The 27258-nt window shown below is 40.6% G+C and overlaps 1 protein-coding gene across 2 annotated transcripts in view; it reads right to left on the bottom strand.

Moving 5' to 3' along the window:
* The window catches only part of dpysl3 (dihydropyrimidinase like 3), a 32938-nt gene extending 7146 nt beyond the window's left edge, over positions 1–25792 (bottom strand). Inside the window, exons 1-11 of one of the 2 annotated variants that reach the window (XM_014340059.2) lie at positions 25565–25792; positions 12764–12852; positions 11449–11633; positions 9912–10076; positions 9698–9759; positions 8655–8735; positions 6456–6524; positions 5238–5358; positions 4312–4468; positions 3756–3897; positions 2780–2950 (exon numbers count right to left, since the gene is read on the bottom strand). In XM_014340059.2, coding sequence (XP_014195545.2) covers positions 2780–2950; positions 3756–3897; positions 4312–4468; positions 5238–5358; positions 6456–6524; positions 8655–8735; positions 9698–9759; positions 9912–10076; positions 11449–11633; positions 12764–12852; positions 25565–25603 — 1281 coding nt within the window. In that variant the 5' untranslated portion in view covers positions 25604–25792. The remainder of the gene's footprint in view (positions 1–2779; positions 2951–3755; positions 3898–4311; positions 4469–5237; positions 5359–6455; positions 6525–8654; positions 8736–9697; positions 9760–9911; positions 10077–11448; positions 11634–12763; positions 12853–25564) is intronic. The other variant, XM_014340058.2, reaches the window with a different exon arrangement.
* Between the last annotated feature and the right edge of the window lie 1466 nt (positions 25793–27258).

Raw genomic sequence — 27258 nt, 5'->3', positions numbered from 1 at the left:
AGTACTTTGTAGTATCACCGCCCTTCCCTTCTTCTGGCTCCGTATGCTCTTTCACTTTTCTTTCTAATGCTCTTTCCAGTTGTCCACTTCTTAATGTTTTCACTCCCTTGCCTTCTCTTGCTTGATTTCTGTAATCCTTTGCATTTTTTAACCATGTTGTGCTGTTCATCCTCCTCCATTTTTCCTTGTGCCAACTTCCTTTTTTTTTTGTATGTATGTGTAATCTCTGATGGTCCCCTCCCCTCATTCCATTGTTGCTTATTTCCTCTGCACACGGCCCTGTTTTCTACTGCCATCCAAATTCAGGCCAGAACAGGACATAACTAAGACTCGCTGCATGCCAAACATGATGTCATGACTAATCTGAGTGGGCTCTCAGTGTCCAACAGTAATGCTGCCTGTTCTTCTCTATGTATCCAAATACCCTTATGCACATCTATGTATTTTATGTTGACAACAACAAGCAATCAAAACCAGATGTGGGTTTACTGATAACACACTGAGATATAACACAGTTCAGGGAAAGCATTCCCCAACACATTACGCTGGTAAGCAGGTCAGCTCCCGTTTGATTTTGCTGCCCATTAAGGCAAGACACTTGAAGACAATAGGATACAATGTAGACTACTTAGCTTACATTTAGACAATCTAATGAAATGTGTGCTTATGTATATTAATGTCCAGTTAGACTAGTTGTCTTTGAATAAGCACTTGAACGTGTGTTTTGGAAACTTTTTTTCTCTGTAGTCTGAAAGAAAGCATGTCGCTGAAGAAAAACAGGCCCCACATTTAAAAATTGATCAGGGCACGAAAAAACAATTGTTTTGCCTGCAATGGTTCTCCTTAAGAGAGATTTATTTGAAGTGGGAGCTGCTGTGATTCTGGTCATCTGCTTCTCTCTGTGGTTTTACAGCTGGAAGGGCGACTAGGAGGAAAGGAAAGGGGTGACATCATTATGCAAGAACCCATGGATCCTCGGTGGATGTACTCCACATTTAGAGAAGGCATATTATTAGTTCACTTCTCTCTGTTTCACGTCTTGTTCCTCCATCTGGAGACAGCGCCATAGTCTCGTCTTCCAACAAAAACAAATGTCATCGAGCCTTTAAGCAAGACAAACTGAAATCTACACGTTTCAATTCATCATACCTGCGATCAATTTAGATATTACTAGCTTTTCAGCTAATGCATAATCTCCCTGCTCGTGGACAGTGTTTATGCAAAAGCAGGATTTGTCCTAGGCTGCTGAAGCCGTAATTTCCTGTGCGGACACTTCCTCTGCTGCTGAGCGGCCCGAGAGGAATCTTTAACATCTGTGTAATGGCAGAAACCTCATTACTCATATATACCGTGCGTACTGTACACATAGTGTGTATGTGCAGAGCACAATGTGTGCGAGGCCCTCGGCTTAAACTGTAAGAGTGTACAACAGGATGCAGTTTCACATTTCTAATGTAATTTCACTTTCAGTATCGAACTCTGAACTCATAACTACACACAAAGACGCTCAGATTTCGAATGGCCTTAAGTGCAGTTTAAAAGGGTTATTCATTTACATTCTGCTGACCTTTTTACACTCGTTTCCACCCGCTCTCTTAGGAAAATGTGACAAAACATTTCTTTAATGTGAAAAAAACCCCCCAAGTGCTAACCTATAATATTATACATAAGTCAGTGCATTGGGAACCAGGAGGAAATGGTGTGCACTATCGCCTCTGGTCCAGGCTGCATATTGTGTGAGATGTTTCCCATTAAATCAAAAATACATTTCAACCAAAGTTGCTTTCTACTTATGAGACGTGCAGCTCGCCAACAAGCAGTGTATACAGATGTCCAAAATCTCCAAGGTTTTATGAAACCAGCTGAAATATTAGTGTTTACAGTAACAGAATCTCATACAATGAGAGCCATTCTTTAAACCCACTTTTCCAATTATTCATGTATTTTGGAGGATCTGTGCAAGTGAAAGTGATATAGAGGAAGGAAATACCTCTTGATTATACAGCACATACATTCTCTGTGGATTAACTTCAGTTCTGCTGAACTAGACATTTTGGCAGCATTTGCATCATTGTTTGTTTGCTGTTTGTCTGATTTTGTTGAATAAGCACGGCATAAATCTTTTTTTTTTTAATAAATAACTGCTTCATCATTATTAAGGAGTTTTGAATGTATTGAGTCTCAGCATTGAGACCTGGTCTTGTGGTGAGCCCAGTGTGGAGTGGAATTAGTGAAGATCCACTGAGAATTCATTTCCGTTCCGAGGTACTCAGACCTCTCTGGAAGCTGCTCAAAAATGTGCTTTTTTTCCCCCTCCCTAACTTACTCCCAGTCTCCCTTTCTCCCTCTCTCTTCCTCAGTCTCTCTTTTTCTTTGCCTCTTGCACACAGATGCAGACACTTACCTCCGATCGTACATTCTACTTGTCTGCCCCCCCGCCCAAAAATACATCTCACCCTTTAAAGCACAATTTTTCTTTTTTTCTTATTTCAAAAAATACCAGATGTTTTTTTGTGACACTCAGGCATTTGTACTTTCGCAGTGTAAAAATGATGTTGCTCTTCCCTTTTTTTTTTGGGGGGGGGGGTTGTAACACAGCTGTTATATTTAACCAACTAAATCAAATAAGGTTTTTGTGAGAACTTGTGAAGCATTACAGTGCCTATGGTTTTACAGCATAAATGTAAAACAAGTAGAAAGGGAAGCAAAAAAGGTAAAAAAAAAAAAGAGCCAGGACCTGCGAATTGAATTTAACTGATACTTTGGTCTGAGTACATACTGAGTTGTGTGTCTTGGCAGTGATGGTGCGAATGGCGTCCGTGTCCCAGATGACCAGATCAGCATCAGAGCCCACAGCAATCCGACCCTTACGAGGGTACAGGTTCAGGATCTTGGCTGCGTTAGTGCTGGTGACGCCCACAAACATGTTCTCATCCATCTTACCTGTAGTCTGAGAGCAAAACAAGCACAATGCACGAGCAAATATTACTGGAAATGTTGAGACTGTATCCATTATCCATATATTAGCATTATGGAGCACACCCTACAGCATGTAGTCCTACTACTGAAGACACATTATTCAGTTGGCTGAATGGTGTATTTGTAGTATTAATGTAAATGCATGGAGGACGTTTTTAAACTTTGAGAAAATATCCATGAAAACAGTTTCAGATGATGCATTTTTCTTACATTTAAATCTCTCAACATAAGATACTATATGTAAGTGAAGGTTCAATATTTTAGCATTAAACTATGAAGCTGTCATTAATGGGGGATTTCTTAGAAGATGAGTGGAAGCAGGGAAAACAGCTAACCTTTGTCAACCTTTTAAAAATAGGCCTGCTGACAGTCGGTCCAAGTTTGGTGTGAGCCAGGATTCTAAGTACTTGTGCTGAGGAAATGTATTGAGTTTTATGTTTAAAAGCCTACCCAAATTTCAGAGCCAGCAATGCACTTTACGGCAAAGCTAAACAAGGCTGCATGTTAATTATACGGACACGGTGATATAGAGAAAAAAATAAGGCTAGAGTGCTGTTTAAAGGGGAAACACAGACATGGATGGACATGTAAAAGAGGCACAGAGAGTGACATAGTGGAGCTGCTGAGTGAAACACAACAGGTGACTGCTAAAACAAAGCTAAGGGACATAAAGTTGCTGATGTTCCTCTGGGAAAATCGTAAAAATCAAATGAATCAAGATAAAAATAAAAATCACACGTCACCATGCGCCTCTATCAGTATGTGATTGTCCTCACCACAGCTTTGTCCCAAATGAGAGCCATCCTCTCCTCCACTCCATTGACACCTTCTGGGATCTGGGTGAAGTCATCCTTGCCAATGGCCTTCTGGGCCACGCTGAAGGTGCAGTGAGCGCTGCCAGTCACACTCAGGTCTCCACTGGGAGGAGAAGAGGCATATTGAAGGTATTACACCAGGACAGTAAAGTCTGTGTACAGCATTAAAGTTCTGTAAACATAAGTAAATATGCTTCTACTTCAGCAGGAGAAGCAAAACAAAACAGAAGGGGGACTGAAAGTAAAGAAGTATGCAGCGTGCCAGAGTTTGTCCTTCCAGTGTAAACCATTACTAATGTTTCCTGTTTCCACATGAAGCAGTAACTCACTTACCAGATGAAGTCCATTTCTTGCACAACAATTACTGATTTTTCATAAGAAACACAAACTTTGGATGTATCTAAATCTAAAATCTAAACTTTAATAGCTAGAATTTTACAACACAGTGGTGTTCATGGCACTTACAAAAAACAACGTTTCTGCACATGCAAAATGAAATTGCAAAGGGGATGTGTACCTGGACAGGAGTGTGTTCAGATAGTCTGGAGTGGTAGGATCGGGGCTAAGAGGAGGTGATGTTACAAAAGAAGCTGCTTTGGCCCAATTCTTGCTCCAGTAATGTGTCCCATCAGTGCCCAGACTGGCTGTGATTGGCTCCCCAAACACAACATTTCCTGGGAAAAGAAAATCAGTCAAAACTTTGTTAGACGTCAACAAAGTGCCAAGTGTGAGGGTATCCATTTGCATAATCATCAATTGCGTTAGTGCACCTTTATTTTTATTTTGTCAGCAGTTTAGTCTCGCTAAAAGCTTTGGCAATTCATGTGAAAGTTTCCAGCAGGGGAACCATGCCAGCATTGGCAATGCACAAATTCCACTTGCTCAGTTGCAGCTGAGGTTGTTCTCTTTCATGCACGGTTTGAGTCCTGTCACTAACACGTGTGCTCTTATGCTTCTTCATAGTCCCTTGCACTAACATACATTATTATTTCCTGGTTTTCATATAACAGCTCGGGAATGGAGCCAAACAAACGTGTCAAGCTCATAAATGCTCCTAATGGATTCACCTGAGTGCAGAGAAGGCTATCTGAGGTCAGCAATCTGGTGTGTTAAAACCTCATTTGGCTTTCCACCAAAGACATTCAAACACATATTGTTCTTCTCTGCTTGTTTTCATCACATTCTCAAAAATTGTTAATTTCACAATCCATCTACGCCAGGCAGGCTCTTGGTTCACATCTGTTCTATCCTCTAAGGAAAAGTGTGTGTGACAGCTCAACCACAGAAAAGACCTGAACAACAAAGCTGAATGTTACTCTAAGAGTGGGATATTTTTTTCATTATACCAAACAGAGACAACTCAGCGTGTACATTTCTCGTCTTGGAAAACACAGAAAAAGAAAAAAAAACATATAAAGACCCAGGACAAATTCTGCTTTTTACCTTTTTTCCGGGCCTGTGAGATGATGTCAGCAGCACTCTTGCTCATGACCCGTGTCACGTAGAGCGGACAGTTGGTTTGGCTGGCGATGGTGATGGCACGAAATACCGCCTCTGCCTCCAGCTACAGACGAAAGAGCACAATGCGGTTGACTCGGGAATGTTTTTCCCATTAAGATTTTGTCAAACAAACTTCAAATATCACTACCGCAGCAAATTATACATTTTTGGAGCTGTATCATTTGAATAATTTATTTTGAACCCGAACGACAAGGAGAAGCTTATAATTTTAAAACTGGGCAAGTCAAGGATTGTTTCAGTTATATTGTGTTTGAGTAGTTAAATTTAATGCGATCAGCAAACAAATGTTTAAAAGAAACTTAAGTGAGGTCAGACTAACACCCAGTACTTGCAGATTTTCTAAGCTGGGAGGCTTTAAAAACAAACATATTGGACACATTTTAGACACATGTCCACAATGAAAAGCACCTGGTGTTTTATTGTGATTATTGCATTTCTGAAATCTTCATCCCCATATTTGTAAATGCTGGCTAACGAGAACTAAAAATGACTTTAAATACAAAATTCTACAAAGATTTCAAGTAGAAATGTCACTGCCTCCATATGATGCAAACACTGTTTTCTTTGAGTCCAGAGGTTCAGTCTGGCTTCAATGACCACTGGATTAGTACTAAATAAGATAGTGTACACTAATAGAGAAACACTTGTCTGACTTTGCCTGCTTAAGAAAATCATGTTACCAATTTCTAGATTCTTAAGACTCCACTCAGCTACTTGACATTATGATACTGGTGGGACAGGAACCCTCTGCAGCAGCACAGAATGGAAAATCCCAGACAAGTCGTTGAGCTGAAAGTGTGGCTTTGATTTTTGTTGTTTGCTGAAGAAACATTCACAGCAAAAACTGGATGGAACAAGAGACTTTTTTTTCACCCAGTGTCTCAAATGTATCTGAAACCACATGTGTGTAACAGGAACAATGTGTGTGTCTGAGGACCAGTCCAAAAATGTCACTGTGCAGAATGTGATTCTTTACATGTACAACCATGTTTGTACTGTTTGCACAAAAAAATGATAAATTATAACATGGCTAATTTATTTGAATACTTTTTTAGGACAGTCCCTTTCAAAATGCTTGCACATGCAAATGATGCATAGTAGCTAATATTTAATATAGTGTATGATGTGTGAATGTTAGACCTCTTCTGGCCTGCTCAGCACATGCCCCTCTGGTCCAGTGATACCCATCTGCAGCATCCGGGCCTGCTCCTGTTCAACACACATGCAAAAAGTCAACTGTTAGCTGCTCAGTTTATAGACATAATGTACAGTATGTAGAACTTTCTGGGAGGTCTTCATCAGTCTACAAACTTCAGAATGATAAACCGTTTCTGATTAGTTCTGCGTGTGTTAAGTACACGAACAGCAGTTTTAACATGTGGGTCTGTGCATGGCTCAGAGCAAGGAAAATTTCACTTTCAGAACATCACCTAAAAGCAAAAACTCTGCTTTCAGGTTAGTTTTCTTAGGCATTAGTTTGTACCTTTCCTTGCATAGTGTCATTTAGAGCGACTGTCTGTGAGTTGAAAATGTATTACGGTGACATGCTTCTGCAAATAAGGCTTTAAGCGAGCATCTCATACCAGTGGAAAATCAGTAATACTCTGTCTTAGAAGCCTACGATTGGTCAGGCAGCTAAAATTAAAGACTGAGACTATATCAGCCAAAGGCAAGACAACTTGTACTGTAACTGAAGAAACTAGTGGCATTCCTGTGGTCAGTGCTCCCCTCAGCTATCTGAGGAGAAAAACTTTGTTGCAAGGAGCAGGACCTGTTGATGACAGACACGGAAAATCTAGACATGTCTACAAATGAGAGGAATCCCAGCTGTGTTACTACACGAAACAAATTTGTGGCTCTGATCAACATTGCTGCGCTGAGACTGTTCCCCTTCCCCAAACTCACACAGAAGAGGCTGCCTGGCTGCCTACATTGGGCAAGCAAAAGCAGTTACAACCTAAGTTTTTCAAGGTGCATTTCTAATACTTATGCTGCCTTCAGGAGATGCTCATGAAGTTGTTACAATAGATGGCCCTATGGCTAAATATGTTTGGAAAAGTTTAGAAATCTAGCATTGCTGATCTCACTCCAAGGAAACATAGAGTCAGGAAAAAGTTATAGGATATGGGAATTATGGAAGTTGCAAACCCTTTCAGGAAAAAAGTAACTGAACTTTCAGTACATGAGTTTTGAGAGGGGAGTTTATCTCAAACCGGCATTTATTGGCCATTTGAAGATGAGAAGCTGTCCTTTGGCATTTGTTTCTATGCTTTTCCATGGCTGTTGTTCTAACAGAGAGCTTCCCAAGCTAGCTGAGAAGTGGGGTCAAGCCAAAAGACCAAAACACTCACCTAGGAGGGACACTAGTCAGATACCTAATCCACCTTAACAGAGATTTTTTAATGCAGAGTAAGAAGAAAGACTGAACTCTTCTAAGGATGTGTCCAGACACCCATGGGAGAAAGCTAATTTCTGCCACTTGTAACAGCAATATTATATTAATATTCTTTTGGCCATTGTTCACAACTCATTGCCAAATATGAAGAAGACCCTGCCCCAACCTGGACTAGTGAATCAGGTTGTAAAGCATATCCTCAGGTTCAGAGTTGCTACTTCTCCCCCTGCAGCTTTGCACTTGGCCACAAACATCTCCAGTGTATGCTTAAGGTTGAAGCCAGCAGAACCACATCATCTGCAAAAGCAAAGATGTGACCCACCCCTTGGGTGCATCTAGAACTTTGAGTAATAAAAGCTTGAACATAATCAGGGGCAGCTCTGGCAGCAAATCTAAACAGGACACCTCTATCTTAGGTGGTCTAAAGTACAGTACATGACATAATCAAGTGTTCAGACATGTTGGTCTTACAGATGGAAATCAGACTTCCAAGTTAAAGTTGCAAACTGGATAGGAGAGCTGGGAATTGCGATGAATCAGATCCAACACGCACCCGCATACACACACAGTGACAGAATCCAGGCATGGTCTGGAGCTCTGACTAATACCAGCCCTCTCGATCCATCACCTATTACGGTTGATTCACTTTCATTTGTCCACAAAACGGCACAGCCCTGTATAAACTACACCCACACATTACAGTCCTACAGGAAACAGTCTCCCTCTCATCAGTGACAGTGTGTTTAGTCTCTAAGTAGTGGAGATGCACTGTGATAAGACTAGAAAAGTGAACTGAAGTGAACTAAACTGAAATAAATCATACTAAACAAAAACATATCACAGAGTTGGACCGGGCACAAAAGTTCAGAAAAAAAGAAAAATGAGGCAGTGAGGAAGCAATGGAGAAGAAAGGTGTCTGTTAGTGCACTCGTTTCCATTGTTACCTCAGCGATGATCTCGCCATTTTCAGCGTGGACCTGAGCGATGCCTCCCCGCTCTGCCAAGAAGGTAAAGACCTCATAGAGCTGGATGAGAAAGACACAGAAAGATTGAAATTACAGTGGCACTTCTTTTATATTTCAAATCCTGCCTCTCTGTTTACTCAAAGAAAGGGCACTCCTTTTTAACTCAGAGGTCACCCATAAGCCACAATTTAAAAGAAGCCCACAATTTACATGATGTCTACTCCGACACGCTGCAATTATTGTGTGTGGTCTCCAGAAATGGTGAGAGTCATGTGGATGAACTGCAGTTGTTGTTATGTTGCTGTGCCACAGTTCCTTAGCGAGCTGCATGACATCAGTTTTTCAGGCTGGACTATTTCAGTTGAAACATGTGCTCCTTTGACCAACCAAATTAGGTACGGCTGTATGAGAAACAGAGTCCTGCCTCACACCCTCTGGCTTTCCACTGTTTTTTGAGTCCTTATAAAATCACAGTACGCATAAATCAAAGGCTGTGAACAATAATTACGTAGTCCTTTTTTAGATACTTTGTCACCATTGGAGCCAAGTCACGGCCATTTTTTTTTGCATGTTGACTGTGAAGTTACAGGAAGTTGGCAATGACTCATTTTATATTGACTTCAACTGGGAGTTTGTGACACAGTGAAATAATAATAAAGGCCATGAAGTGAGCCCTTTTCTAATGTATGATGAATTGAGGACAAAAGCAACAGTCCTCAACAATTCAGTGCAAAACTAATATTAGGCCTTCGGTAACTTAAAATAGCTTTCAGAGTTAAAAAGTTGCAGCTGTGTCTCTTCAAAGGCACCATCTCGTCGCTGAGCCGAGTTGGAAAGATAGCAACACCAAAGCAAATTTTGCACTGAGCCTGGCATTTTTCAAAACTGTTGATTTTTCTCCCATCCCTGCACATCAAACATGCGGGGAAAGATGACTGCTGAGAACAAAAAGAGTTTTAACACAGATATTAAAACAGCAAAACCTGGTCTTTAAAGTGTGTGCTACATTTAAGGCGCTCTACCTCACTGTTGCTCATCTGGTAGTAGTCCTTGTACGCCATGTACACCTGGAATGAGTTCACTCCTGCAAAAACAGTAAGTCAACATGAGAGAAAGATAAAATGTGAAACGTTTTATGTAAAGTTTAATTTCTTTAACTACTTTTAAACAAAATCTCCCAAAGCACTCCACCCCCCCTCCCCCACGAAGCTCTTATAGCACGCCATCAAGACCCACCCTTTTCCTTGATGAGATTATCCACCTCCTGCTTTACGCTGTCATTCCAGTGGGTGATGTCCACATGGAGAGAGTAGTCGCAGCAGGCTTTCTCATCAGCCCACTGCCTCCACTGGTCATGGGCCTCTATCAGACTGGTACCAGGTTCTGACATCACATGGTCCACTGAAGAATAAAGGAAGACAAGTATTATCAGACAGAAAGAAGATGAATGCAAAAAGCGATATGACAGGTGAAGTGGCAAAGAGTTGACACAAGTGGGGTGGGCATAGTCACACGTAAGGAGACAAAGAGAGGGCAGCGTCAGGATCTGTCTGCTGGTGCTTTAACTTTCTCCCTGCATTGTTTATCTTGCATAATCAGCTGTCTGTCTGAATTCCTGCAGTGCTCAGCCAGTGGGAAATAACCTTGTCAGATGTCACATTGCATTTTGTACATCTCTATCTGGGTACAGGTGTCCTTGCACAAAAATTGAGCGACTTTACCTACTTTTATATTTTCTGTGTAGCCACGATCACATTTTTTATTAATAAGAATGGTGCACATTTCGATGCAAGTTCTTAAATGCATCATGAATGCTTTGCATGGATGCTGCTTGCATAAGCACAAGCACATATAATTACATACATAATGTGTATATTTGCATGATTTTCTGTGCAGATTGAAAAGCACACAGTACGAGTTTGTGTTTCTGTTTGTGGACACAACAGGATCACAGTGCACAAAATATCCTGCTACATCTAACTCAGCTCTAATAAAATAAGGCCTCCTGCTGCCTTGCCACCTGACTGCCTTCTTTATCTTATTAAAGAAAACCCAATCTGCTTATGTTAATAGGATATAGCTGAAAACAGCAGTCGCATACATACACACAGACACACACACACACAAAACAATGGCAAACGCTCAGTGTCCACACTTTTTTTGTTCACCGTCTCTCAACATAACCTCATTTGCTAGTTAAGACAGACATGTACGATATAAAAAAACAAAAAACACACAAGCAGACAGCAGAGTACACATTTCCACTTTCTAACCCCCTGGAATATAATCCCTCTATGAATGGAGCTCATGAATAGAGCTTACTACAGTAGCACGCCTGTTAGTGGCTTTGTCTGTTTGAAAACAGGGCCAACAGGCAGCAGAGGAGCAGTCAGCCCAAAAGAAGTTTTAATGAAACTGCAGCATCTACCAACTGTGACAGCATCTCATCCCTAACCTACATGAAGTTCACAAATCCACAAAAGAAAAGGCTGTAGTCAAACCAGACATGGGAGTACGACACTGATGCCCTATTTCTTTGGGAGTAGTGTTTCACTCTATAACCCCCACCAGTCATCGCCCCCCACGCTCAGTCTTTTGTATGGTCCTCTTTCGTAGTGGGACCAAAACCTTTTCCCATGCCTCCCTTTCTCTTTTCCTCTGTCTGGCGTTCAGCCATCCCTCCCCTCACTGCATTTTCTTTTTAGCTTTTTTTCTGAAAAAGCTTTACTATTATCAGCTTCACTGCGTGGGTGACCTTTCCTGCAGCTCTTACCGATCATGGTTGTCCCACCAGCAAGAGCGGCCTTTGATCCCTGGGCAAAGTCATCCACAGTTGTGGTTCCACGGTACGGCATCTGGAAGTGGGTGTGGATGTCGATACCACCAGGGATCACCATCTTCCCGTTGGCCTCAATGGTTTTCACACCACCAGGCACAATCAGATTGTCACCAATCTGCCTGTCAAGTGAAGATGATGTTATCGTAACTATATTAAAACCTGTCCATAAATGTACACAAACATAATATAAGTATTACTTCCCCTTTTTGATTATTTATCAAAGCTGAGATGCCAATTATTCAAATTCAGGGAACCAAATTATTCCAGAAAGGAAGACAACATAGTAAAAGGCAAAAAAACGTTTAATGCGTATAAATCTAAAGCAGAAAAAAAAACTAACTGAAACAAAGTCAACCTAGCCTGAAGCGGGACAATGTCACCATCCCAACACATTAACATTTCGCTTCTGCTAAAAAGTATTTTTATAGAAGACACAAGTTAGACAGGCAGGCAGAAGCCAGAGTCTCTGTGAGTTTGCCAACAGTCCAATAGTGCCGCCGGCATGTGGGTGTTTATCATGCAACACCAGTCTTTCTGTGGGCTCCTCTCTCTGAGCTGCCTCACTTAGGGGCAACAGGGACAACTGGGAATTCAAGTGGCAACAGAACAACGGGGAAAGCGAGTGAGACAGTTCCACTGTCCTACCCCAGCCTGGTCTGACGGGGTCAAGAACAGCTGTTATCAGTTTAACTGTTACCGCAACAAGTTCAGAGTGTTTTGGAGGAAGTGTTTATAAGACTGCTATTCATTATGTAGCTGGTGTTCACTTAGACTGTAATATCTGCTCTTCACTTAAATTTTAAAACTACCATTGCAAGTGGAGCAACCAGTTTTTAACCACTACTGTCTTAGGATCAAATAGCATTCAAAAACTAACAATCTAATCATGATTAAACTCATTAATATTAAAAGGTAATTTTCAAGGCCCAAGGTGCTCTTTTCACATTTTTTTACTACTGTTTTACCCTGGTATAGATAATTATTTCAAAAGAAGCCCTTTTGATTATGAATTTCTTCAAGAAATTTAGGATTATCTGTGTTTCAGAGTTTTGGAAAAGTAAAATATTTGAATTTCTACAGCAGCACTATGCACCTTCAGGGGAGAGAAGGATTTAAATATAAAGGGGACAAGTAAGATACCACATAGCCCAGACAGAAAATAGTTGATGAGGTGAACTATAAGTGGAGGGACGAAACCAAATGGGAAGAGGTGTGAGCAGAGCAGAAAAGAGGACAGTGGAATACTTACTTAATGAGGCCATCCTCCATGTAGATATCGGCATGGAAGGACTGATCATCATTAACAATCCTTCCGCCTTTGATCAGAAGCCTGTCGCTCTGTAGAGAAAGAGATGGGCAGAGTGGAGGGAAAAGGAGGGAGGGTGGGGTTGGAGGGGATGAAATACGGTAACAATTATGATTCTATGCAACGTTGTGCCAAGAAAATTTGTTTAGACATAGTAAATCATCCTCTACTGGAAATTTACTTGCCTAAGTCACAATATTACTGTACAAGAATTTGAACTGTACTCTGTTTGTCTGTAGTGAGATTATCTCCTTATTTCTTTCCACCCACAGGATATGAACAATGTTTCATTCATGGCTGCTAGAGAGGGGTACATGTGGTGGCCGTGTAACAAGCAAACACATCTCACATAGCATAACTATATGGACCACCCAGTAAGTCTGCGTGCCCAGAAAAACAAGCAAGATTTGGGAGGAAATGTCTTCATTTATTTGATGAACATCAACTAGTGTCAATTATTGCACAACTCATTACCCACTTTTCAGATGGCAGATGATTAAATGACATTCAATATCTGGATCATGTCAGATCTGTGACAAAATACTGGTTGCACTGATACATAAACTGACTATGGACCCATATATATGTGAAGAGCTCTGTGTACAGAGTATTATAACCTCCTGCATCCACACATGGGGACATTACATCCTGGCTTTGTTTGCATCACACACTTCATTCTACTTGTGTTGTGCTGTAAAATAAACCTAATGTCCCCTTGTGAGCATGTTCTCACAAGGGGACATGCATGTAACAAAGTATGTAAAAAGAATTCACACATAGCTAGAAAAAAGTAAAAAAGGCTCCCCAAACAACAGCTCTGGTGTCAGGAGGTTAAACAGCATCCTTCAGTCTTTTGCTCCTTTACTTGAAAGGGGGTCCAGTAAATCACCATAATTTGCAGACCTTTCCCTTCTTTTAAAATGAAAATTTCTCCAGACAGGGATGTCATCTGGGAGGCTGATGTTGTTGAAGCTCAAGCCGCTTTTAAGGTCATGGATTAACATCGTAACCACATTTATCCAGATTCTGTTACGCAATAATTTTAACCGTCAATGTTTTTTTCCTCAGCGTAATCGTTTTATCCAATAGACCGAATGCGATCACCAACTGATCACTCAATCATTTCATAAAGCAGACAATTTCTGATCTGTGTTACAAAATAATGCAAATATTATATAATCCCTACAGTGGTAACGAACATGTTCCAAAGTAAAACTAAAAAAGCAACACTAAGTCTGAGGAGCCTTTTGCCAACACCTTTTGATGTTTTGTGGCCTGATTTGGGTGTTGTCATGACGCCACACAGTCACACAAGAACAATTTGCTGCTGCACCATGGGCCGACTCTAGCAGGCCACTGCCATGGCAACAGGTTGACGAGAGGGAGAGAAGCAAGAGAGGAGAGACAGGGTGCGCCTGGTTTCGCTGATATGCTGGCTTTGCTGACTGGTTGAATGTACAACTGACTGTACAACAGGGTTAAGGGTTTACAGACGTGCCCTTGCTCACAAAATGAGCAAGGACAAGATATCTTCTTCATACAGGACTTGCTCAATAAAACAAATATGATGTAAGTAATTGAACATATTAATGCCTTAGGAAATTTAGCCTTGGATAACCTTATCACAATGACTTCATGACAAAGCTTTTTTCCCTTCACTTCATTCCACCACCTCAATCTTCTCCTTATATGTGGAGCTCTACACTTATGATTTAACAATAGGGTTCAAAGGTATATTTATTTGGGAGAATCCATTCTCCTGTCCGCTTCCTCGTTGCTGCTATAAATGGTCAGTTTCTTAAAGTATGTCTGAGTTAAATTACCCAGTGAATTTCAGGCACAATCAACAAATATTTGCACTTATCTGCTTCACAAATTTTAAAAAACTGCTTTAATTATCAGGATATAGGTTTAATTCTTTTCTGTTTAGAACTGTTTTTAGGACAAAACAAGGCTTCTGCACATGTCATCCTCAGGTGTTGGAGCTTGTGATGTGAGACTTGTGACATTTTTTTCGAATAGATGACAAATAAAATAATCAATACTGAAAAATTTGTTGCGACCTGCAGTATTTAGCTTCCGTGTAACCTTCACGAGATAATTAGTTATTTTATTTTTTATTATAATTAATTTTTTACTAAAATGGATTAGTAATCGAATTAGTTCTTTTAAAAAAGCATCGACATTACACTGAAAACCAAAAAATATAGCCTTATTTATATACCCAGTCTCTAAAACGGCAAGACTTGGTCTTTCCTTGGTCTGCTAAGAGGAACACACCATATTTTCCCATCAGCAGATGTGTGCAACAATTTACAGCCCCTGGCCGTGGACCCAGAGTTTCATCATTATAATAAACTGCAGCAATTCCTTTGAACATAACAACAGGAAAAATAAAAGTATTATCGTGTACATAGCTCGAATATCTGCTGAGCTCAAAGACACACAATGTGGCTATTCATGAGTTGTGTGGTAGTGATTGCACATATTTGGTGGTGGTAGTGATGGACTAGTGCGAACCAGAACCCAGAGTCTTCCCAAGCAACCACACCCTGAAGCAACACATTACAACACACAGTCATCAACTCCTGGAACGCCACACTAGCATAGATCATACTGCAAAGCTCAATGCCTTCATTAGCTTAGAGAGAACGCCTTCCAAAGAGTGCTCTGTCATAATAATTTAACATGACAACATTACTGAATGTGAATAGGGAGTGCACACAGACAACTTTCATAGCATTCCAGTAAAGGAAACAGACGATAAATTTGTCAGTTAATCAAAAAAAGGTACAAAAGATGCCCAATGTTGTAAAACTATTGTAACAAAATCAGCCTTTGCATGTGACTAAATGGTATTTTCCTTATCGTTTTTTTGACATTCTTTGACAGATCAACAACCTAAGATGACCATAACCCAGAAAAGATTTTTCAGTTATTGTTATAATGACAGCTCCTGATGAATTTGATGTTAACCAAGTTAATGATCAATTGTTGCAGCTCTACAGCTGTCAGTTTAAATGGTGGTGAAAAGCAGCTTGTAATGAGTCAAAGGAAAAATACATTAGTTGCAGCTGCCCACAAAAAATTAATGCTACCAAATCTGATTCTGCAAAATCTGAAATCTGATCTTGTCTCCTGGTCATGACTTATGGTGTTAAATATGAGACTTTAGTTTTTGTAAAATGTTGTGATGTATCAATGAAGTTGACCTCTGATTTTTGTAGATTAAAAAATTATTTTGTGGTCTCAGTAGCTTTGACATTCGCCCACTCAGTTCTAATCAGTTCATCCTTGAGTCCCATGCCAGACTCAAAGAAAATCCCTCAAGGATTCAAAATCTACTGAATTCAGACTACCTCGGATCTCTAAAATTGGAAGTTTTTTTGTTTTTCTTTTTTAATCACTCGGAATATATGGTTAAGAGTCACTGCTGTTTCATTAACATGAATAAGAATCACTAATATAAATATTATTGAATTAATAGTCAGATAGAGACCGGCTTACATCAGCAGCATCAGACAAGAAAAGGTTTTACCTGATTTATAATACTGCAGCGATGGGTGTGCCATCATGCATGGGTGACTTACTGAAGTGCTTACACCCCCTCCCCCGTCCTCTCTCTCTGGCACGCACACAAACACACACACTCATTTTACCCTTTTCAATTTCTGGCCACTGGCTGATGACAACATGCAGGAGACCGCAATCACTTAACAATCAATAGCTTTCCATTTCCGTTACAACCCAGTAACTGACCATTGCTGAATTGCTCAGGACTGCATTTCACATTAGATTCTTTTTACACTCAGCGGAAACCAAGATGCTGAAACGCTTCATGCCAGCAGCTCATGTCATCGGTGCAATATCTAACAAGACAGATATTTTTAAAAAGCAAAAAGCATGGCCAAAAAATTGTTTCAATAATAATACAAACCATGAACTAGACGCAGAATGCGTGGCCAAACTGTCGAGCCTTTTTAAAGACACATAATAAAAACAACGCGTTTTCCGCTGACATTTCTTCATCACACTTCATTAACAGAAACTCAGACTCAACATTTACTGTGGCTTTTACATCAATTCTGTGACAAACAGCCACAAACTGTGACAGTAACCATTTCATCTGACCACAAACAGCAATGTTGCTCATATTATTATAACAAATATATGTCATGTGACATCATGGCGGGTGAGATTGTTAAAGAATAGATATGGAATATTTCAAAATGTGTTTTCTACATCACATTCATGATTATCAAAACAACATACAAGAAAGAAAATTGTAAGTAGTGAGTGAAGGGAGATAGCTCATCACCTCATTTCTGAAATTCTTAGTCCAACTTTTGTCTGTTAGTCTGTCTATACCACAAGACAAATGTGGTTTTGTAATAGTGACACTGGTGGATTCCAACCCTCTGTGCTATCCTGTGGTTACGGGAATAAACCAAAACATTTGTTACATCTTTAACGAGACAGTACTGTCCACATAATGAACTCATGCCACAGCTGTTACTTTTTGCTGCAGCTTCGACAAGAACTATTAAATATCATTCAGTGGCTAATGTGGTATTCACGAGTCCTGAGTCTAAGATTGGACTGCATAACCACAGCGGTCTTAAGATGGTGGATTCAGTGCACGGCTAATAACATGCTTTGACAGTCTTGATGCAAAAAGGAGAGTAAAGACAGCTTAATGAGGTCCTAAGACAAAGAAGACCTCATAATTTTACTTTTTTCTCTAACTTTGTTGAACAAAGTTGCCTGTGCTCACACATAGCTGAAGAAAGGTGCTGTAGACTAGTCATTGTGGATTTTCTATAATAGCCATTGATTTAAGTTTCGAAAATACAATGTCTGGCTACTGCTTTGAATTAACTTCTTCTCTTACGGGATCATTCGACTGGCGAGGGAACAGAATTTCCAGATTGACAACATTCTTGACCCAGACTGGTGACTGGTGGGTTAGCCTCCCATGTGTCCAATTATGAGCTGGTCCATTTCATGCATGCGCAACGGGTTGGAAGCACAGGGTTGGAAGCAAACAGTCATCTACACATCATTTACAGCCACATGCCAACGTAGGCTATCATTAGGAAGCTATTCAGTACAAGTAAATGTTTCTGAGAACAAGCATAATAAGACACTTAAAATGCCTACACGGATATTTTAAAGAAGCTAACAAAGGCAAAATGGCTAACACTGAAGCTAGCTAAAGATCAGAGCCAGGTAGAAGCAAACAGCTTCGGAAAGAGCTTCAGTATGAGCAGACAAAGGTTGAGAGCAATTACAAGGAAAACTAAGGTGTGTGAAAAAGAGAAAAGGGCCCTGTCGTCTGCTGAAGTTATAAACATAATGGAAAATGTAAGTAATTGGTATTTGTTTTGTTGTATAAATCTGTTAAACCTTCTTTTATCTGGTAAGGCAAAATATGCCAGCTATAGAAACTATTTTTTAGTTAATTATTTGTACCTCATTCCTCTTTTGTAAAGTTTCATTGTCATTTCTTTTATTATGAAAATAAAAATGTCATAATAAAAAAATATTTTTTGTTTGCATAAACTTAATTTCTCAATATGTACCATACTGGAGTTTACAGAAAACTGGGAAACAGAGCATTTTATCCATATCAGTTCTAAAATAAATAATTTAGTCACTAAGCTGTTTCCTGACTGAGTCAATGGTCATACTGAGACAAAACCACGTCTTCAAGCCACTTAAAGAAGTCCAGACGCTTTTCTTTCCAAGCTGCTTAGACTTCTAAAAATCTAATGACATAAGAAGAAAATGTTTATTTTACCTTAGAAGGGTGATAAATGCTATTCTGTAGGTCTGGATATGCTCAATTCCCATTTTTATCAATCTGCGGGGGGGGGGGGGGGGGGGGGGGGGGGGGGGGGGGGGGGGGGGGGGGGGGGGGGGGGGGGGGGGGGGGGGGGGGGGGGGGGGGGGGGGGGGGGGGGGGGGGGGGGGGGGGGGGGGGGGGGGGGGGGGGGGCGGGGGGGGGGGGGGGGGGGGGGGGGGGGGGGGGGGGGGGGGGGGGCGGTTTGGATTTGGCTCTTCAGAATATGCACAAGAGACATGAACGATGTTGATCTTGATCTTGACTTGCTCTTCCCAGGGTCACTAACTATGTCCTCATTTGTCAATCGCATAACTATTGCAGCACCGACTCTTCGAAATGGAAAGGTCTCCCTGGGTTGGCAGTAAATAGTAGCCACTGTTAGAAATTACACATTTGCAAGGACTACTCCATGCAGCCGATTCAGTACTCAAAGTGTACCAGTTGTTTTCCTTCCAGTTTTTTTTTACAGTTAATATTTATGAAAGTCAGTACACCACTGTGTGCTGACTTATACTATAAGTACAGTGCAGTAGTGTACTGTACTTGCATTGTTATATATATATATATATATATATATATATATAAGTACAGAAGGTGCATTATAGTATATACTGTACTGTATCTCGGCATTGTAGTATATATATATATTATATATATAAACAATGGCCCAAGTACACGTGCAGTACATATATATATATACTGCCTGTAACTTGCAATTGTTTATATATATATTATATATTATAATTATATATATATATATATATATATATACTATATATATTATATATATATATAATATATATATATAACAAATGCTAGGGAAAAAAACTGATTAACTTTAATGTCTCTGAACGAAAAATTAATATCGGATGATAAATTGGATTTTCAAATCACGCTATGAGAATTGGTCTTACAAATTCTGTGTCGGTTGGGTTCTAAACATACCAAATCATTCATGTATTAGAGTAACTAAGCTTTGCAGGTGCCAAAAAACATAAATCATTAAAAAAATTCAGCATCAAATCAGCAGAGCTTAAATTACATTTGTCTTAAAAAATAATACATTACAAAAGCTTTCAGATGATTCAGTTTATTTCCTGAATGTGGCATTGAAACAGCTTGAAATGAAGAAATAATATTTTATACATATAGTTTTATTGGAAGATTTTCTGGATATGATAAAATTTATAATTAATACACTGTGTTTCCCTGCGGGTGACAATCTAAGCACAATTTTTACCAGAAACTTATGCCCACTCTATGAAGTGCGCATGACCTATTCTCAAAGCTTTGGCACTGATTAAACTGCTGTCTTAATCACTAATTTAGGCCAGCTGGTGGATTAGCGTTAACACAAGAATCATGCAAACATTGCAACTATCTAAAGTCGCTCTCACAAGTAGTATTCTCAGCTCAAACAAATGTAGAGGCTGTTAATGCCTTTCTTTAAACTAAGATGATGAAATTATGCTAGAAATCTGAATTATAAGGAAATGTGTTCCTTCCACCTGCTTTTTTTCTTTTGATACACTTCAGTCAGTAGTGAGATCTTTTGTCTGCTACAGATACAACTTCTTACAAGTGCTGATCTGTTATATTTCTGGAAGCAAAACACTGTGAAGTTCAGATGGAAAGAAATCCAAACAAACTTGTCATTCAGCTCTTAACAAAGAACAAAGTGCCAAAAATAAAACGCCTATTACTGCACGGGAAGCTGTCATTTTCTGTTACACAAGCCGGCAGTAATCAAAAATAGACGGCAGGATGTTGTTCTTACTACTATGCTGACATCGACACACACGTTTTTTCCACTTTCACCGGACTGGAGGGAGAAGCGCTCATAAAGTGGGATGCAAAGTACTAATATCTCCTTCATGGTGCTTAATGAAAGGGAACGGTCCTGGAAAACTCGAGTGCGACAAAATAGGTCAAAGGGGCTGAGGAGGAGGAGGACATTAGAGGAGACCTCCATTAGCTGTGGCAGAGATCCTCGTGTCTGTAAGGAGGGGGGCATGGGGAGGCAGGCGGGGACCAGTGGAAGAGGGAAGTCATCTTGAATCTGCACCAGTGCCTCTGCTGCAGCCCTGTTGCCTAGCAGTCAAAAATATTTACTGTTCAGCAAAAAGTGTGCAGGATTTTTTTTCACATTCTGGAAAAGTGAAAACAATGAGACTTATCCATCTAAATTAATCGCAGGGGCCCCTGCCAGTTAAGGTCTGGAATGTTGATCTTGTGATAGGCTGGAGTAGTGTAACCGTGCAACAATCTGGATCTGATTGGGCCAGACAGGTTGAATTTTTAACTCTCTCAGTCAAGAAGTTTGAGAAATGCCTGTTTGTGCGCATGTGTGTCAAAACACATCCCCGCAATGACAAACCGAAGAAGGGCTGTATTTTCCTGCCATCACAACTGTATGTTTGTTTCCATGGTGAGTTGCGCGGCAATGTCTGGGTGGCCGTGGGGTATTTTGTTTGCACTGAAGCCCACTTTGCTGCAGTCTGCATGGTGACGGTACAGTCTGGTGTGGCAGGGAGCTGATTTGTGGAGCGTCAACAGGGTGAACGGGTTTCACCCACAGATGCTCACTCCAGCTGGAGGGGATTACGGATGACATGTAACCGCCTGGAACAACACTGTGGCTGCTGTGAGTGGGTATAAGGAATAAAAGGGACCACACCTAGAAAAGTGACAGGGCAGATCTAAAACCCAAACGAAATGAAAATGCTGTAATAGAATGGACAGGCTTGGAAATAAGGAGTCGGTGTCAGGAAGGAGCCTTAGAAATAGGTAGAGCGTTTAAGGTCCTCCTGTGTAAGAATTAATAGCGGCTTTCACACACGAACTTCAGACAGTTTCTAGGGAATCAGGTTAAGAGGCAGCACACACTACATCCACTCACCACTAAAGAATGTACCAGACAATACAATATTCACACACCAGCATACTCCAGCATCGACAACATCAAATGGACCTCTGTTGAAGTACAGATGTGAAAACAGCTTACAAACGCAATGATTCCATGGCATCAAAACTCTATGAAGAGTTGTTTGTCCAGTTACAGAGTTAAAGGCCTGTAACTGGACAAACAACCTAATCATCTGATTCAGGTGTGTTGACCCAGGGTGATATCTAAAACCTGCAGGACACCGGCCCTTGAGGCCTGGAGTTGGACACTCCTGGCTTACAGTGAAAAAAAAGGTTATTTTAATGCAACAGATGCCAACCTCTGGGGCAGCAATGGGGCAGAATCACCTTTTAAATCTAAACATAGTGATATGATATGCACACAAGTAGTTCTCTGGTGTCTGTGTAGCCCCCATTACTAATTAACCAACCAACTAACCAAAAGCTAACTACGCCAAGCATAATAAATTGCTATTCATTATATTTCCATTTTTTATTGCTTGTGTATATAGTAGATCTTCCATGTAATTAGCAAAGCCTGTTGTTTCCTGTTGTTTAGGGCCATAACTGCATTTCGATCGTACACTCTGTATAGAACGTGGATGTACTCCACGGTCATGGCTCCTTTTGTTGGGGAAGTTCTGTGTTGAAGCCGCAGCCTGAACATTTCGGCTGTGGCCATCTTGTTTTTTTGAAACCAGATGGAAACTGACTGGTCATACAGTAGCAATTTGTCAATTACAAGGTAGCCATGCCTTGATGCATAACCTGCTTTATCATCAAAGAAATTTAGTTTCAGCTGCTCTCTTACTCACAAGGAGTCACAAAGCAGATAGGTCTGCATGGTTGATTTGGTAGATTTTTAAACCAGATGCAACCCCAAAAGGATTTGAAGTGGGCTCTTTCACTTGTTGGGAAATATGTAAACCACTACACTGCGGAGCCACTTAATGTCTATTAACATGATGCGATTTTAATAAGACTTGAAACTAGTTTAAGAACATAAACTCATTAGGAATGGCCAGTGGCTCATGTGAGCAATGGGCTCATTTCCTCATAAACTTCTATACAGTATGACCTCATTTTGTAACTCAAGAGTTCGCCCCTTGCTGGCTATAACAAAGAATTCAAGTTCCTCTATACTGGCTTTAGCTCTCAGACAAGAAGGCTATGGCCATCTTTTATATACATGTTTATGGTTTAGATACAGAAAAGACAAAGACAACAGTGCTTCTGTTATTTATTTGAAAAACATCCATTACTTGTAACAAGAGGTTCTTGCTTTAGTCTGCTTTACTGAAACAACGTGACACTTTCAATTCTCCTGGCTTGTCTGCGTTTGAATAAACCAATAATGCAAGTATTGTGTGTTTGCATTTCTAAGAAGCTGATCAAATGGTTGGAGGGGAACTACTACTACCATAAACTCCAAATCAAACAACAACATGCGTTGTTAGTCCATACATTGTTGAACATAAAATACATTTCTCATAAAGTTATTGGAGGTGGGACTCACCAGACCCCCGACGATATGATACTATCACAATATTTCACTCACGATACAATATTATTGCAGTTTTTGACATTTGGTGATAAGCTCAGCATTGCAATAGTATTGCAATAACATCTACTGCAATTTATCACCTTTTTTCAACTGCAAATGATGTCCTCAAAATAAACATTTGTCAGTATCGGTTTTATCCAATAACATAAAGTTATCGACGTCGTTTTTGGGGGGAGGGTTTTTTTTGCTCCAAAATGACACTGTCAGGCAACACTGTCACTAAAAGCTTCAATAAATATTGCCATAAGATGGAATCAGTCTGCCATGAATCTGATATCAGTCTGCAATTGAATAAGATCAAGTGGAAATTTTATACTCTGTCAAACTAAGTGTGTCCAGGGTCGTTTCAGCCAATTTATGGTAAGTTTGCTCGACTAACCTTGTCTCGGGATGACGGTGCAGAAGACCCAGGGTCATCGCTTGTTGTTAGTCTAATATATTTTCAAGTATTTGTTATTTATTCATTTATTAATATCAATATTATCAATATTTTTATACAATATCGCCACACAAAATATTCCAATATGCCAAACTGTTTTTCCCCTACATCCTTAGAGGCTATGGTTAGAACTTGGATGTAGGAAAGAACGTAGTACACCCTACCTTGTCAATTGGACGCAAACAGATTTGGGAGCAATCCACTCAGTGGTTGACCCAGACATTGTTTCAAATCACTTTTCAAAAGCACTTAAATATTGTTGGAATAGTCACCCATATGTTGAGATCAAACTATAATTAAATTCATAAAACAGTGAAAAGTGTGGTTGCTTACATCATAAATTACTCCCTTTCAACTGAAACTGCATGAAGCAGCTTTAGGATGTCCATGAAAAACTTGTATTGTGGTACTTTCTGTCAGTCTGTGTTAATGTGCCGCTTACAGCTGGAGCTCTTCTAAATCCACAAAAAAGCAAGCTCAGTAACCAAATATGATATATCTTGAGGCAATCAACCAGCATAGCTTACTCGTGTTACTTTTGCTGGTGATCTGCTAAATGCTTTCTGTTTCTTTATTGCTGCATGTGTGTGTATTTTTGACACAATTAGCATTCCCTTTGTATGTTTAAAACCCCCAAACCTACAAAACATCCTTTACTTTAGCGGTTATTGTCATTCAAATTGGCAGCACTTCTAGTGACTGTTAAACATGCCTTCACTATTTTCATAGATTTTCATATATTATCGACATCTCCTAATTTTACAGTAATAATGTAATTGTGTACAATTAGCTGAGGAGATAAGAAAAAAGCAAAGTCTCCCACATCTGAGCAACACACCCCGAACTGCAGCCTGAGCTTCAACAATGAGTGCTGGAAAACAGGCGTCTCAGATGCTCACACACAGAAAGAAAAAAAGGAGAGGGAGAGGTTCCTCTGCAGTTGTAACACACACCAACACCCAGCTGGCTGGCTGTGTAACACCAGTCTGCCCTGAATTCAACCCCCCACCCCGCTCCACCCTGAATGCTCTGAGCCGACCCTGACTCTTTCTCCTTGTGGTGATGCAGAAATACAAGCACCCCTTCACAAGGCCAGCTTATCACAGATGGGCGTGTATTTCCCCCACCTCTCTTCTCCTCCTGTCCCTCTCACTCTCTGCTGCTGCACCAGCCTGAAAGACAAACCCCGTCTATGATTTCCGAGGCCCCCCTATGAAATCACAGAGAGGGCTTTTTTTCTGCAATAAAACAATTAAGGGCTTCAGGCGAAACAATGAGTTCATGTATAATAAGTGACCATTATTTTTAGGACCCCCTCCCCCCTCCCTTTTCAGTCATTTGCTAGCGTCCAGGGCATTGTGACCAGAATGTGCATTGATACTTTTATGTATGTCATGAAATCACTGTGCACCAAAATGGCAAGAAGGGTATTCGAAAAATGAGATCAACATTACTGTTCAAAATCCTCCCATGAACAAGACCGGCTGGGCCTTAAAAAGCCCCACAAGGGTTGGACACGTTCTTCTAATATCTTTACGCTGTAAATCTAGGTGGAGTGCAGGGGAATAAATCTAATTAACTGCATTATTCTAAATATATAAGAATGAGTTACATATTTTAAATCACCATAAAGTCTCCGTTAGGCACGGTGATTTTTTTTAATGGGCGAGCCGGTATCCGTTCTGCACAACGGCATGGATCGCTTCAACAAAGAGGATGCAGGACACCTTTAAGAAAACGCCTTATCTCCCTGCCTGACTGTCACTATGGTAGCCAGACATGCCATATCATTGTGCGCATTGTTCCAGCGGCTTCCTGCAGTCGGCTCTGACAATAGAAAGAGCATTTTCATGTTGCTCTGAACTTGCATCGTGTATGTGACAAAGATCCATCGCAGCGGCGCAAAAAAACGCTGAAACCTTCTGCAGTGATTTGAAGCAGCAGCCATCAAAGTTCCTGCAGCCAGTGAAGGAGAAATAACTCTTTACTCACTGTGATCTTTGGGATGTTCTTTTTTCCTTGATAAGACATCTTCTGTTCGATTCCACCTTTTCTTTTCTTTTAAAAAAATACCGAGCTTTTAAAAGCGATATTCCCCCGTTTATGGATGCTGCAGCGGCCCTCGCCTGGATGGGAGCTTCAAGGAATAGTCGCCCCTCTTGTCAGTGCGATGTGGAGTGGCTCGCAGAGTGCTATAGGAGCGTCTGTGGTCCAGGCACACGGCCCCTCCCTCAGTATGTTCAGTTTGGAAAGCGTGATGTCACAATCTTTCCACCGGAGGGCGCAGTGGAGAAGCTGGTGAACAGCCTCCAGCAGGCATCCTCTTCTTTGCGTTACACTGCTGTCACACGTTGTTTTTTTGTTTTCGTTTTTTGTTTTTTACATAAAGTGTGCTGCGTATCCAATATCTGTCATCACTGACCTATCCGAGAGAAATAGCAAAGTCCTTGAAGCAGCTGGTTTTGAGGCGCACTAGTTTGTGGTGTAGTCTGCGCCTGTGTGTTTACGGCTGAAGTCACTGAGGTCTGATTGATTAGGGGAAAATTGGCAGAACTAAGAGGAAACAAAGGAACATGGGATAGAAATCACCATCGTTATTATAAACAATATGTAATGGAAAGATTTACTCATTTTAAACATGTCCACTGACTTCACTGCCGTGTGTTAATCATACATATTGGATGTTTAAAATTTTGCCAGTCTGCTAAATAGATTTATTGGCAAGAAAAAAAAATATTCCCTTTGAAATTGTAGATTTATATCAGCCATAACCAGGAGGTTGTGTGTTTTGTTTTGCGGGACACAGAAGAGCAAAATGGTGTGGCAGCTGTCACAGAGCTTGCCCATAACATTGCACACACGCACACACACACACACACTCTCTCTCTCTCTGCATGTTCCCACCCAGCCATGTGTCTCCATTGTTTGAACCTAAAGTGGGTCCCTCTTAGCTCTGCCACTCCCCTCCTCAGCTCTAATGCAGCCATAATGAGATCCTGAGAGTGACATGCATGTAGAAGCAGGTGCGTGACAAAGGGTGTGCCTATTTGTGTGTCTATATTACACTAGCAACTTAAAATATGTATATATATATCACACTTTCATTTGCTTCATTTTGTCTTTTTTTTTAAATATTGCTTTACAGAGTAATGTAGGAAGGTTTTACAGCACAGTTCTACCCAATTGTTGTACAAAAATAAGGGTTTAAATCTTTTTTCTTTTTTTTTTGCTACAAGCAGACACAGGGCCTTCATCCTGGCATGTCCTTTCATGGCAGTGAGGCAAAAAGGCATTACCTCAGCATTTCCAGGACTTGGAGAATGCATCAGCGCTACACACTCAAGTTTGCAGGATTGCTACCTCTGCAGACCACATTAACCGGCTGACACTGACAGACAGACAGGGTGCAGACAGATCAGGGATGCAGAAAAGTCTCTGTCAGGTCATCAAGCCGGTTGGAGCACATTTCACACCACAGTGAATGGAGTGAGAGGCTTCCAGTTCACTACCCAACAATCATATAAAATTATATTATCAGTTTACACACAAGCACAATCATGCTGACCACCTCAGCCACTATGTGATCTCTTCATATAGACGACATTGGCGAATTGAAGAAGACTAAATGATCTGGAGTTGTTTTGTGGTAGTGGGACAATTCTGAAAATGCAGGGGGAGGATAAAGC

This window comes from Haplochromis burtoni, unplaced genomic scaffold (genome assembly GCF_018398535.1).
Source record: "Haplochromis burtoni strain Fernald_Lab_line unplaced genomic scaffold, NCSU_Asbu1 Contig_247, whole genome shotgun sequence".
In the NCBI taxonomy this organism is placed as follows: domain Eukaryota; kingdom Metazoa; phylum Chordata; class Actinopteri; order Cichliformes; family Cichlidae; genus Haplochromis; species Haplochromis burtoni.
The sequence above is the reverse complement of the archived record's forward strand: the minus strand, read 5'-3'. Positions and strand labels throughout refer to the sequence as shown.